The sequence below is a fragment of the Cetorhinus maximus genome, chromosome 17, assembly GCF_964194155.1.
Source record: "Cetorhinus maximus chromosome 17, sCetMax3.hap1.1, whole genome shotgun sequence".
NCBI lineage: Eukaryota > Metazoa > Chordata > Chondrichthyes > Lamniformes > Cetorhinidae > Cetorhinus > Cetorhinus maximus.
This window is the reverse complement of record NC_135895.1, coordinates 28,961,720-28,974,645: the sequence shown is the minus strand read 5'-3', so window position 1 is coordinate 28,974,645 and position 12,926 is coordinate 28,961,720. Positions and strand designations below refer to the sequence as shown.

Sequence of the window (12,926 nt, the reverse complement as noted above, 5' to 3'; positions counted from 1 at the left end):
GGGGTGTCCACCTACACAGTCGGAGCTGATCTCAGGGCCGATCCTCTGAAAAATGGAGGTCACTGTCTCCCTTGAAAGGCAGAGCCTCCTTCGGCATTGCACCTCGGACATATTGAGGTAGCTACATTGCTGCCTGTAAAGCCTGGTAGGAGGATAATGGCGTTTTCTGTGGCCCCTTCCGCCTTGGACTTCCTACATCCCTTCTGCCTGCGTCTCTCCTCCCACAGATCCCTCCCCTGGAAGCTGCATTGGGAAAGGATAGTTCAGCCAGAACAGGATAAGTTGCAGTATATGGTATGTAGGACAATTAATCTGGAAATGTGACTCAAATCGTAGTGACAAATAAAACGGGAAAATCAATTTCCCCCATTATTGAGAATATATTTAACAAATTGGGGCCAAACTGTTCTGCTGGGTTTGCTTTGAACTAGAGTCCATGGGAAGTTTACTGCCCTGGTATTTCCTCCCACATCAGACCTTGCATTATTTACTAAGGCAGAGAGTGAGGTTACTCCTTTTATAATGGTTACCTGAAGTAAGTTTGCTTTCTAGGGTTGTTACAGTTAGAAATTTAATCATACTTGAATGGGCATCTTGACGTTGCCTTTTCAAATGTTATATGTGGCTCAATTGAAAATCCATAACAATGTCATAATAAATTCAACCAGACAATGTATGTATTGGTGGAAAGATGGGGGTTGAGGAAACATAATATAGCCCAATATTTGTTGAACAATTTCCAAATGCCTTAAAAAAAAAAATAACCTCTGGTGGCAATGAGTAGCAATGGAAGATACTACAGGTACCATTTGGAGTTACTGAGCACTAAGTAACACTAATAAATTTAGCTATCTTTTCAATAATAATCTTACTTTCAGTTTGATCAAATAAGAAACATTTGTATTGCCTATTTAATGTAATTGTGTAGTGGTGAAATCTGTAACTATTTTACTACATTATAGTTAAGAGTGGGATCGGATAGAATGGTCATTTAACTGCTTGATTTGTTTTCCTGAATTAGAATTTCAGGGCTGACAAATTCCAAAGTCTAGTTGACACACACACACAACGAGCTTTGCAACTTAATATTTATATCATTAATATCATCTTATACTGTGTTTTGTCTCATAATGAACACCTCTTATCTGCTTGTTATAGAAGGGTGGGGACAACAGCAAGTTTGAGAATTGTCCAGTTCAGAGATGATACAACTCTATTCAACTGAGGACAAAAGAGGAGGCAGTTTAAACAATAAATAAATGTTTTAAATGGCTGGAGGGAAAGTGCTTTTCCAAACAGGTGACTGCAATCCAAGTTACTTTCCACTCAAATCCCCAGTGAGTGAGTATCAATTACACATCAAACCTGGCACAGCAAATAGACAAGCTGGCAACATGAACCTCTAATGTATTTAACAGGATAGTTCTAAAACATGTCATATTAGTATCAGAACAAACAATGATTGCTCTTTTGCATTTGCTCAGAGCTATCTACTCCATACCAATAAGATTCGCTCAATGAACAAGAAAGAAAACATATTAAAAAAAAACATAGTTACTAAGTCTTTCAGAATTGAAAACCATCATATTCTGCCAAAAAAAAGAGCCGCAGGTGACACCTGGTCAAAGTTTATTGAATGGTGGTGAGATAACGCCACCTCGTGTAGTTCACTTGCTAGTCCTGCAAGAATTGCAGATTCAGCTATCTGAGAAATGTTCTTCCAAAGTCTTGAAAGCTGTGTTCTTACCATGGCATAACATGAGCCAGTAACACTGCAATTCAAATCAATAATACTGTGGCACAATACAAGCACATGAAACAGTTGTCTGTATGACTTGTCCTTTGTTCTGACACGATCTACTTGTAACGATAAAAAAATGCTTTACAAGCAGATATCCATGGGAAGTGTGTGTACTTGCCGAAGGTTTAATTGTGTTTCAAGTTTACGAATTCCAGTTACTAAAGCCATTTGAAGGAGCACTTTCTTCTGATCATTGTACACACTAGTGTAGCAGCACTCGCCAGCACTGACAGAGCAAAATATTACCAGTAATACACGATTTCCTGCTCTTAAAATCAAAAGAGGTTGACCATATTTAACCTCTTTCACAGCTTCTGTTCTGTATAGACAAATCTTTCTTCAAGATAAAGTTCTAAAAAAAAATCCTCTACCCCAAAAGGGAATAGCAGCAATAATGGACAAGTCTGGGACGGAACAGCCAGTCTCATGAATTTTGGGGTTGGAAGAGGAAATAACGAACTAGAATAAAATACAATGTAAAAGTGTTTGTTCACACAGCTTAAGAAAGTCTTTACATTCAAGCTATAAAAGAGAAATACCTCAACAATCCTGTTGCACTTCTTTCTCCAGAGGTAATTATGGCACATCTATCAATGTCTTTCTTTTCTCATTGCACACTAAAGTGGGGCAATGAATGGTAACTGCACAGAAATCCCCCCCTCAATATAATGTTGATGCAAGATGACACGTGAGTGTTTGTTTTCAGATGTGCAGACTTCCCGGTAGTTTGGTACAGCTGTATCCTCATCCTCAGTTGAGGTTTTCAGAGTCCACAGGCCACTCTTTCTGTTTGCTTTTGTGTTTTGCTTCATTTCCCCAATTTTATTTTGCGACCAGAGTAAAGCTGCCTCAAATCCCAGCTGTCAAATCTGTAATCACTTGCCCTTTCACCAATTTCCGAAGGAACTCTTTCTCCTTTCCGATATTATGAGTCCAAGACTGGAATGAAATTAAAAGAAAACATCAATAGTTAATAATTTAGGTAAGGTAACAAATATTTCTGACATTTCTTACAGCTTAAGGTCAAATTCTGATAAACATATACATAAAAACAACTTTCCATTAAATTTTATGTTTCAATTGAGTTACATTGGGATCCAAGGATTTCTGTAAGCTCCAAATATATTAAAATAAAAAATAAATCTTTGACCTGAAGCCCAATTCATCCCTTAATGAAAAGAAAATAAACTTTTTTTTAAACTGTAGACGAATAGGCTTCTTAAACGAGCTGTTTCCACGTAAATATAGCAGTGACTTGGCTACATTTAACTTCAAAGCATTCAAAAAGTGAAGAATTGTGGAATATCATGTGTAAAGATTACATCTTTGTAATGGACTTCCAGAAATCTTAAATATTTTTAAATTACCTACCTTTGTTGTGCTCATCCCTATTCTTCCAATGTCATTCCATTTCCACATAGAGGCTTTTTAAATCCAGCAGCTGTTTGGCTTGCATGATAGCTCATTGCAACAACAACATATATTTATATAGCACCGTTAATGTAGTGAAAGGTCACATGGAGCTTCACAGGAGTGATTACCAAACAAAATTTGATACTGAGCCATGTAAGAAGCTATTATGGCAGATGGCCAAATGAAGTTTTAAGGAGCATATTAAAGTAGAAGAGAAAGAAGTAGAGAGGTTTATGGAGGAAATTCCTGAGCTTAGGGCCTAGGCAACTGAAAACATGGCCACGAGAAGTGGAGCAATTAAAATAAGTGTTGCGCAAGAGGTCAGAATCAGAGTAGTGTGGAGACTGGTGGGTTGTAGGGCTGGAGGAGGTTATAGAGATGGAAGGGTGAGGCCGTGGAGGAATCTGAAAATCTGATAATTTTAAAATTGTGGTGTTGCTGGTTAAAGGAGCCAATGTAGGTCAGTGAGGATAGGTGTGATGGACAAACAGAACTTGATGTGAGTTAGAATGTAGGCAGTAGAGTTTTGGATGATCTCAAGTTTATGAAAGATGGGAGGCCAGCCAGCAGCGTGTTGGAATAGAGGTCAAGTTTACAGGCAACAAAGGCAGAATGAGGGTTTCAGCAGATGAGCTAAAGTAGGGGTGATGTTATAGATAGAATTGGCATTTGGAGGATGTTGCTTGAGATACCTAACCAAGCTATTGAAAAACCCACAAAGGAGAGTTTCTTCTGTTTGCCTGATATAGAATACAGATTGGTAATAACCAAGGTGTAGTGACATCTATCCGTGGGTTGGGTACACCGTTAGAATTTAATGTTAAATGCTCAGAGCACTGCGAAGCTTCCCACTGCCAGTTTGGCTATGAATACTATACTCATTAGGACACTGATCTGCTGGGTTATCAGAAGCAAAGTGGGAAGAACCCTATGGGACAATCTACTCCTCAACTCTAGATATCACTGACGAGCCAAGCTGGCTGGACGATCATCAAAAGTATCCTAGAATACTGTGCACATGCCGTCTCAGGAAGTGCACGAATCTGAAATAGATGATTGATGATCAAACCTTCCTTCATGAGGCATGTCATTTTCAAACCAACTAAACCTAAAGAACTCCCACTTTTCTCCCCAACCCCACTCAAAGCATGATACAACTATCACTCAAATTGTTGGAGGGGAAGGAACAAGGCTGTATACAGGAGAACAGATAAAATATTAGCGCAGCACTTTGGAATTACAAGTACTTGTAATCTTACTCCTACTTCTTCAACAGAAAAGGCCATGTTCTGTGCACCCTTCGAAGGATGCACTATCAAAGAGACTGGCGTGATTCAGAAAAGCAAGACCCACATGAAAAAATGCATACTCTAGGTCTATGTGAGAAAATAAGATAGAAATTCCACTTCCAGGCTTAATAGAAGCGGGACAACGAGTGGGGAATCAATCTGTCCCCAAAAAGTGAGTTGGCAACTTAAATATTTTAAAGTAGCTTGAAGTTTCACATTTAACTTCCCTTATAGATTTAACCCTTGCAGCAGTGTATCCTGGACCTTGGGGAAGCTGGCAACTCAAGAGAGGCGAGGACAACTTCAAGGAAAAGAAAAATGCCCTTCCAGCACTGCTTGTGGGCCAGGAAGAGTAGGAGTGCTTCCCTGGCACCCCATGCTTACTTGTACCCCTGTGATGAGATTAGACCAACTGGACCTGCCTGGTTTAAATTTGAAACAAAAGCTTGGCAGTCAACAGTTAACTGTTCTCTGCTGAATTCTCCATGGCAACGCCTCTACCAATCAGAGTCCACTCGCCAACAAATCAGCACTCTCTTCTAATGCAGTATAAATTGTTGGTCCCTTTACTGTTGGTTTATCTTGCGTAGCTGATTGATAAGTGCAAGATGAAGAGCTTTGATAGCATGTCCCTTTTTTCAGCAATCCTCAAATATCATCTCCATGCTCAGTGTGACGAACTTACAGAATATTCTTCAATTTAGTACTGCTGTATGCTTTGAAGCATTTAAAGAAAGTTGGATAAATTACTGAGTCAGCAAAGATTAGCAGTATGAACTGGGATTTGAACAAGATGAAAAATGGTCAAAACAAGCATTGAACTAACATAATACTGCAAACTGGACAGGTTGAATAGGCTATTTTCATTCCTTAGATGCTAATGATCTTAAAATTAAGGAATGGAGCATCATGGATTCAAACAGATCAATGATTGATTTAAGAAGAATTAAGTACAAATTAGATTTCTGCATGCCCAAACTTTAATTGCTCCACCCATTGGCAGCCATGCCTTCAGCTTCCTCAGCCATAAGCTCTGGAATTCCCTCCCTGCCTCTCTACCTTTTTTCCTTCTTATCTTTAGGAGAGATGTCAAGGCCCTAGAGAGGGTATAGGGGGTTGGGGGAGGCGATGGTGTAGTAGTATTGTCGTGGACTAGTAATCCAGAGACCCAGGGTTCGAATTACCACGTGCTGATTACCAGGTGCCGCCCTCCCTCAGCTGATGAATCAGTGCTCCTCCATTTTGAACATCACTTTGAGGAAGCACTGAAGGTGGCAAGGGTGCAGAATGTACTCTGGGTGGGGGACTTCAATGTCCATCACCAAGAGTGGCTTGGTGGAATTTGAACTCAATAAAAATCTGGAATTAAAAGTCTAATAATGACCATGAAACCATTGTAAAAACCCATCTAGTTCACTAATGTCCTTTAGGGAAGGAAATCTATCGTCCTTACCTGGTCTGGCCTACGTGTGACTCCATCTCACAGCAATCCGGTTGGCTCTTAAATGGCCTAGCAAGCCACTCAGTTGTAACAAACCACTACAAAGTCACAAAAAAAACGAATGAAACCAGACAAACCACCTGGCTTGACCTAGGCACCAGAAACGACAACAGCAATCGCAGCCCGTCGACCCTGCAAAGTCCTCCTTACTAACATCTGAGGGGCTAATGCCAAAATTGGGAGAGCTGTCTCACAGACTAGTCAAGCAACAGCCTGACATAGTCATATTCGTGGAATCATACCTTACAGATAATGTCCCAGACTCCACCATCACCATCCCTGGGTATGTCCTGTCCCACCGGTAGGACAGACCCAGCAGAGGTGGTGGTACAATGGAGATGCCCTGGGAGTCCTCAACATCGGCTCCTGACCCCATGAAGTCTCATGGCATCAAGTCAAACATGGGCAAGGAAACCTCTTGCTGATTACCACATACCGCTCTCCCTCAGCTGATGAATCTGTGCTCCTCCATGTTGAACGCCACTTTGAGGAAGCACTGAAGGCGGCAAGGGCACAGAATGTACTCTGGGTGGGGGACTTCAATGTCCATCACCAAGAGTGGCTTGGTAGCACCACTACTGAATGAGCTAGCCAAATCCTAAATGACATAGCTATTAGACTGGGTCTGTGGCAGGTGGTGAGGGAATCAACAAGAGGGAAAAACATACTTGACCTCATCCTCACCAACCTGCCTGCCGCAGATGCATCGGCCCATGACAGTATCGGTAGGAGTGACCACCGTATTGTCATTGTGGAGACCAAGTCCCGCCTTCACATTGAGGATACCCTCCATCGTGTTGTGTGGCATTACCACTGTGCTAAATGGGATAGATTTTGAACAGATCTAGCAATTCAAGACTGGGCATCCATGAGGCGCTGTGGGCCATTAGCAGCAGCAGAATTGTACTTGAACACAATCTGTAACTTCATGGCCTGACATATCCCCCGCTCTACCATTACCATCAAGCCAGGGGATCAACCCTGGTTCAATGAAGACTGCAGGAGGGCATGCCAGGAGCAGCACCAGGCATACCTAAAAATGAGATGTCAACCTGGTGAAGCTGTAACACAGGGCCACTTGTGTGCCAAGCAGCAAGTGATAGCAGAGCTAAGCGATTCCACAGCCAATGGATCAGATCTAAGCTCCGCAGTCCTACCACATCCAGTCGTGAATGGTGGTGGACAATTAAACAACTCACTGAAGGAGGAGGCTCCACAAATATCCCCATCCTCAATGATGGAGGAGCCTAACATAGCAGTGCGAGAGATAAAACTAAAACATTCGCAACAACCTTCAGCCAGAAGAGCCAAGTGAATGATCCATCTCGGCCTCCTCTGGAGGTCCCCAGCATCACAGATGCCTGTCTTCAGCCAATTCAATTCACTCCACGTGATATCAAGAAACGTCTGAAGGCACTGGATATTGCAAAGTCTTTGGGTCCTGACAATATTCCGGCAATAGTACTGAAGGCTTGTGCTCCAGAACTTGCTGTGCCCCTCGCCAAGCTGTTCCAGTACAGCTACAACACTGGCATCTATTCGGCTATGTGGAAAATTGCCCAGGTATGTCCTGTACACAAAAAACAGGACAACTCCAACCCGGCCAATTACCGCCCCATCGGTCTGCTCTTGACCTTCAGTAAAGTAATGGAATGGGTCATCAACAGTGCTATCAAGCGGCATTGATGCCCAGTTTGGGTTCTGCCAGGGCCGCTTAACTCCTGATCTCATTACAGCCTTGGTTCAAACATGGACAAAAGAGCTGAACTCCCAAGGTGAGGTGAGAGTGACTGCCCTTGACGTCAAGGCAGCATTTGACAGAGTTTGGCATCAAGGAGCCCTAGCAAAACTGGAGTCAACGGCAATCAGGGGGAAAACTCTCCGCTGGTTGGAGTCATACCTAGCACAAAGGAAGATGCTTGTGGTTGTTGGAGGTCAGTCATCTCAGCTCCAAGACATCAACACAGGAGTTCCTCAGGGTCCTAGGCCCAACCATCTTCAGCTGCTTCATCAATGACCTTCCTTCCATCATAAAGGTCAGAAGTGGGGATATTCGCTGATGACTGCACGATGTTCAGCACCATTCGCATCTCCTCAGATACTGAAGCAGTCCATGTCCAAATGCAGCAAGGCCTGGACAATATCTAGGCTTGGGCTGACAAGTGGCAAGTAACATTTGCTCCACACAAGTGTCAGGCAATGACCATCTTCAACAAGAGAGAATCCAACCATTGATCCTTGATGTTCAATGGCATTACCATCACTGAATCCCCCACTATCAATATCCTGGGGGTTACCATTGACCAGAAACTGAACTGGACTAGCCATATAAATACTGTGGCTACAAGAGCAGCTCAGAGGCTAGGAATCGTGCAGTGAGTAACTCACCTCCTGACTCCCCAAAGCCTGTCTACCATCTACAAGGCACAAGTCAGAAGAGTAATGGAATATTCCCCACTTGCCTGGATGAGTGCAGCTCCCACAACACTCAAGAAGCTGGACACCATCCAGGACAAAGTAGTCCGCTTGATTGGCACCACATCCACAAACATTTCACTCCCTCCACCACCAATGCACAGTAGCAGCAGTGTGTACCATTTAAAAGATGCACTGCAGGAATTCACCAAGGCTCCTTAGAAAACACCTTCCAAACCCATGACCACTACCACCTAGAAGGACAAGGGCAGCAGATAGATGGGAACACCGCCACCTGGAACTTCCCCTCCAAGTCACTCGCCATCCTGACTTAGTAATATATAGCCGTTCCTTCACTGTCGCTGGGGCAAACTCCTGGAACTCCCTTCCTAACAGCACTGTGGGTGTACCCACACCACATGGACTGTAGCGGTTCAAGAAGGCAGCTCACCATCACCTTCTCAAAGGCAACTAGGGATGGGCAATAAATGCTGGTGCAGACAGCGAAGCCCACATCCCGTGAATAAGGAAAAAAATGATACCAGAGGATGAGAAGGTCCAGTTATGTAGAGAGATTGGAGAAACTGGGATCGTTGCCTTAAGGCAGAGAAGCTTAAGGAGAGACCTTGCAGTTGTATTCAAAATTATGAAGGGTTTTGATAGATCAAGGAGGAAGAAACTATTTTCACTGGTGAGTGGGCCAGTAACCAGCAGTTATACATTTAAAATAATTAACAGAAGAACTTGAAGGAAATAAGGAGAAATTCCTTCACACAGAGTGATGCTAAGATCTGGGATGTAAGACCTGAAAGTGCAGTGGAATCAGATTCCACAGAAAGTTTCAAAGGACAATTTGGACTTGTACTTGATGAGGACTAATTTGCAGGGTTATGGGGGAAAGCTGGTGTTTGGGGCTAATTAGAAAGCTCTTCCAAAAAGGCATGAGGGCTGGATGGTTTCCTTCTTCCTTTAGACCTCTCCTTTTCTATATTGTTCCTTAAAACCTACCTTTCTGACCAAGCTTTTGGTCATCTGTCCAAATATTTCTTTGAGACTGTGTCAAATTTTGTTTGATAATGAAGTGCCTTGAGATATTTTATGGCATTAAAGGCCTGTATACATACAAGTTTTATCACCAAGAGAAATGTCACCACACATCCACATACTTTCCAAAAGAGGCTCAGTAATGATCATTTTTGCTTCTTTTTTTCCGTTCTGTTCCGTGAGCAGTCAGAAACCAATCATAGCATCTCAACACAATCCAATAGGGTCACAAAGTTAAAATCAGCAAACTCATGGCAAGTGTGACTCCTGAAGCATTTTCTTACTCAGGCACTGGGGAGCCTACAAAGCTTTATGTAGGGGAGGAACATATTAATAAACCTGCTAATCCAGTGCCCATGCCTTGGTGAAACCCCCAGATGGCTCAACATAAATCAGAAATTTGTAGGAACTGAAATCAATGCTCTATAAGCCCATACCTGGATAGCAGGTTAGTACAAGTGCCCTAAGCCAGCCACTTCTCTGGACTATGTTTATTATAAAAATAAAGGATCCTGATTGCAGTGAGAAGCTAAACCATAGGAATCTTCCAGATTTAAAAAACTTCCCTGATCATCACATAAAACCCACCTGATGGGTGTCAGCATCTCAACTTCAAAATAAGAGCTGCACAATTCAGTCTGAAACCTCAGATCTGTACCTCAATTTCTAATCATGACTTCCTGAAACACCCTGATTTCACAAATTCACAACTCGATCTGCTCTGAGGCCCTGCTACCATATTTTCTGCATTGCTTTCCATCTAACTTTCAAGATAACATTTTGTCACAATTGCTTTTGTTGTAAGTTTACTGTGAAGTGCGTGTGCTCTTGTATTCAGAAAGGGCATGGACACATAAATCTTCCAAACAATACTGCTGGGCTTTTCAACTGAAGCAATATATTCATGACTCCTCCAAACAATGATTGGATATAGAAACCTTCAACAACTTGATCTTTTGGGCATCTGTCCTGATATCTCCTGATGTGGCCCAGTGTAAATTTTTGTTTGATAGCACTGCTATGAAGTGCCTTGGGATGTTTTACTTTCTTAACAAGTTATTGTTGCTGTTGTTGTCACCGCTCAGATAAACTAAATCATGTGGTTCTCCTCAGCGAGAAAGAAAACCTCCAGGCTACTCTAATGTACCCCATGACTGAGTTCTGCTTGATTCTAGGTGACGATCGAGAATGGATCGCTAATTCGTCCTCTGATGCAAAGCTGGTGCATAGACCATAAAAAAGAAAATTGGAGCCTTTACCATCACTATTCAGAGCTCTGAATTACAACACATGTAAAAGTGCATCTTGTCATAGCATCTCAGACCCCTTGCGGGGGTGGGGTCAGTTGGCTGGATGGCTGGTGTGGATCAGAATGGGGGGGTTTAAATTCCCATTCTGGCAGGAGTGGATTCAAGACCTGTCTCCTTGCCCTACCTGTGGTGGTAGTCATGGCACTGTGGGTTGGACCTGCCTTTGAGAAGAGAATTAAAGACGATGACCAAAGGAGTCATAGGTAGATAATGTGAAATTGGTGCAGTGGGCAGAGGAGTTACCAAAGCTACAATTCATGACTTTTTATGAGGAGAAGGTTGTAGAGATTGTGGATGTGGAAACAGCTGAGGAAGATGAAGAGGGCAAGGTTGAAGGCCTTCCCAAGGTTCATGGTTGATTTCCTTTGTTTATCTTATTCCTTATCTCTCCACATACACCGTCACACATAGTGATGTGTATTTTCTCCATTACAAAAAATGCCTACTACATCCACCTGCATAACATTGTACATCTCTGCACCTGCCTCAGCCTATCTGCTGGTGAAACCCACATCCATGCTTTTTCCATCCTTAGACTTGATTCTTCAATGCTCTTCTGGTTGACCTCCTGGGCAGAATTTTACAGACCCCCACCCGTGTGTTTGCAGGTGGGACGGTGTGTAAAATTCACTGGAATCCTTCTGCCACCCTCCCATTCACTCTGACCTGCCTGCTGTGTTACGAGGGATGGGAAAGGCCTAACTGAGACTCTTACATGGCCAAGGCTGCTTCCCACCCAGCTTCAATTTTGAGGCTGGTGGGAGGAGTTCAGAAGCAGGGGTGAAGCCCGGCAGGTCAACCTGCTTGGGCCTCGGGCAGGAATGGGGGAGCTCCCTCAAGGGCCCCATTTCCATATTGACTCTGCCCCACCCGAAATCTGCCCCCTGCAGGGGCTCCCCATCCTCCTGGATTCTCCATCAAGACCCCTCCCCTCCTGGGCCTCACCTCCCTTCCCCAGTACAAGACCTCCCACTCTTACCTGGACCTGGACTAAGAACCTGGGGACTGCTTGTAATTCCAGTCCTGGCCGCTGCTGATGCTGGCATTCCTAGGACTACAGAGCTGCCAGCTAATCAGATTGCCATGCAGCTCTCTGAGGTGGGACTTCTGCCTGAGTGTAAGGCAGAAGTTCTGTCTCAGGCCAATTAACGCTCCTTGGAGTGTTAAATGGCTGTGGGGCTGCTGTGATTGGCAAGAATACATTCCCCACCAACTCTTTGGGTGCTAAGTGGGAATCCTGCCATCCAAAAAACCCTGCCCCCCCATTCCCCACTCTCCGTGAACTCGAGTTCATCCAAAACTCTGCTGCCCATTTTGAATTCCATTCATTTATCATCCCTGTGCTCACCGGTGTACAGTGGTTTCTGGTTGACCAATCCATCCCTGTAGCTTCCTCCAGTCCTAACAACTCTTTAAGAACTTCGTATTCCTCTAACTCCCTAAGTGAATGCCTAATGCTGTTGAATAAGAGCAAAGAGGTGCCACAATATGTTGGAAGTTCTAATATGTTGCACCATAGATCAGAAGCATTTGTGCTCCGTGGCCTTATTTACATGTGCAATGAGGTTTCAATCTCAAAGGTGCAACTGGCAAATGTTGTATATTGGGAGAAGGAGGAAGCACTGAGCAAAAGCAAAGCACTTCTCAACTCAACGTGAAGAGAAGATTCAAAGACAAATTATTCCAGGCCATTCTATAACGTTAAATAACCTGAATGATCACCTGCTCCTGAACAAACTATATCTTCAATATAAAAGCCAAAGTTGATTTTAGTGGTCTGTCACCATGTTTACAATTACTTGTTCTGTTGCTCTGTCAACAGTGATGCCACCATCAACTGGAATTTTTCTAAAATGGAACTTATGACTTACAGGCCAGAAATTCCTGCTGACAACAAATGACCTTCTATTTGTCCAACATATTGACACTCGTGGAACAATAGGCATCGAGATTATGCTTTTCACTCTGTTTCTGCACCGTCTTCCCATCATCTCCTTGAAGTCAGAACTTGTACTTGAGGGTGTTTAAATAATAGAAAACTAATCTGCTGGATTTAATCAGTGGAATGCAGAAATACCACTGTTGACTAGCACTCAGCAACTCACTTGACACAGTAATTACATGGTAACACAGGTCACTAATCTATGGCCTGC

The 12,926-nt window shown here is 43.2% G+C and overlaps 1 protein-coding gene across 10 annotated transcripts in view; it reads right to left on the bottom strand.

Moving 5' to 3' along the window:
* Positions 1 to 1,077: 1,077 nt before the first annotated feature.
* The window catches only part of st3gal3a (ST3 beta-galactoside alpha-2,3-sialyltransferase 3a), a 681,850-nt gene continuing 670,001 nt past the window's right edge, over positions 1,078 to 12,926 (bottom strand). For all 10 annotated transcript variants that reach the window (XM_078560881.1, XM_078560878.1, XM_078560887.1 and 7 more), the window contains one exon: positions 1,078 to 2,740. In XM_078560881.1, the coding sequence (XP_078417007.1) occupies positions 2,651 to 2,740 (90 nt within the window). In that variant the 3' untranslated portion in view covers positions 1,078 to 2,650. The remainder of the gene's footprint in view (positions 2,741 to 12,926) is intronic.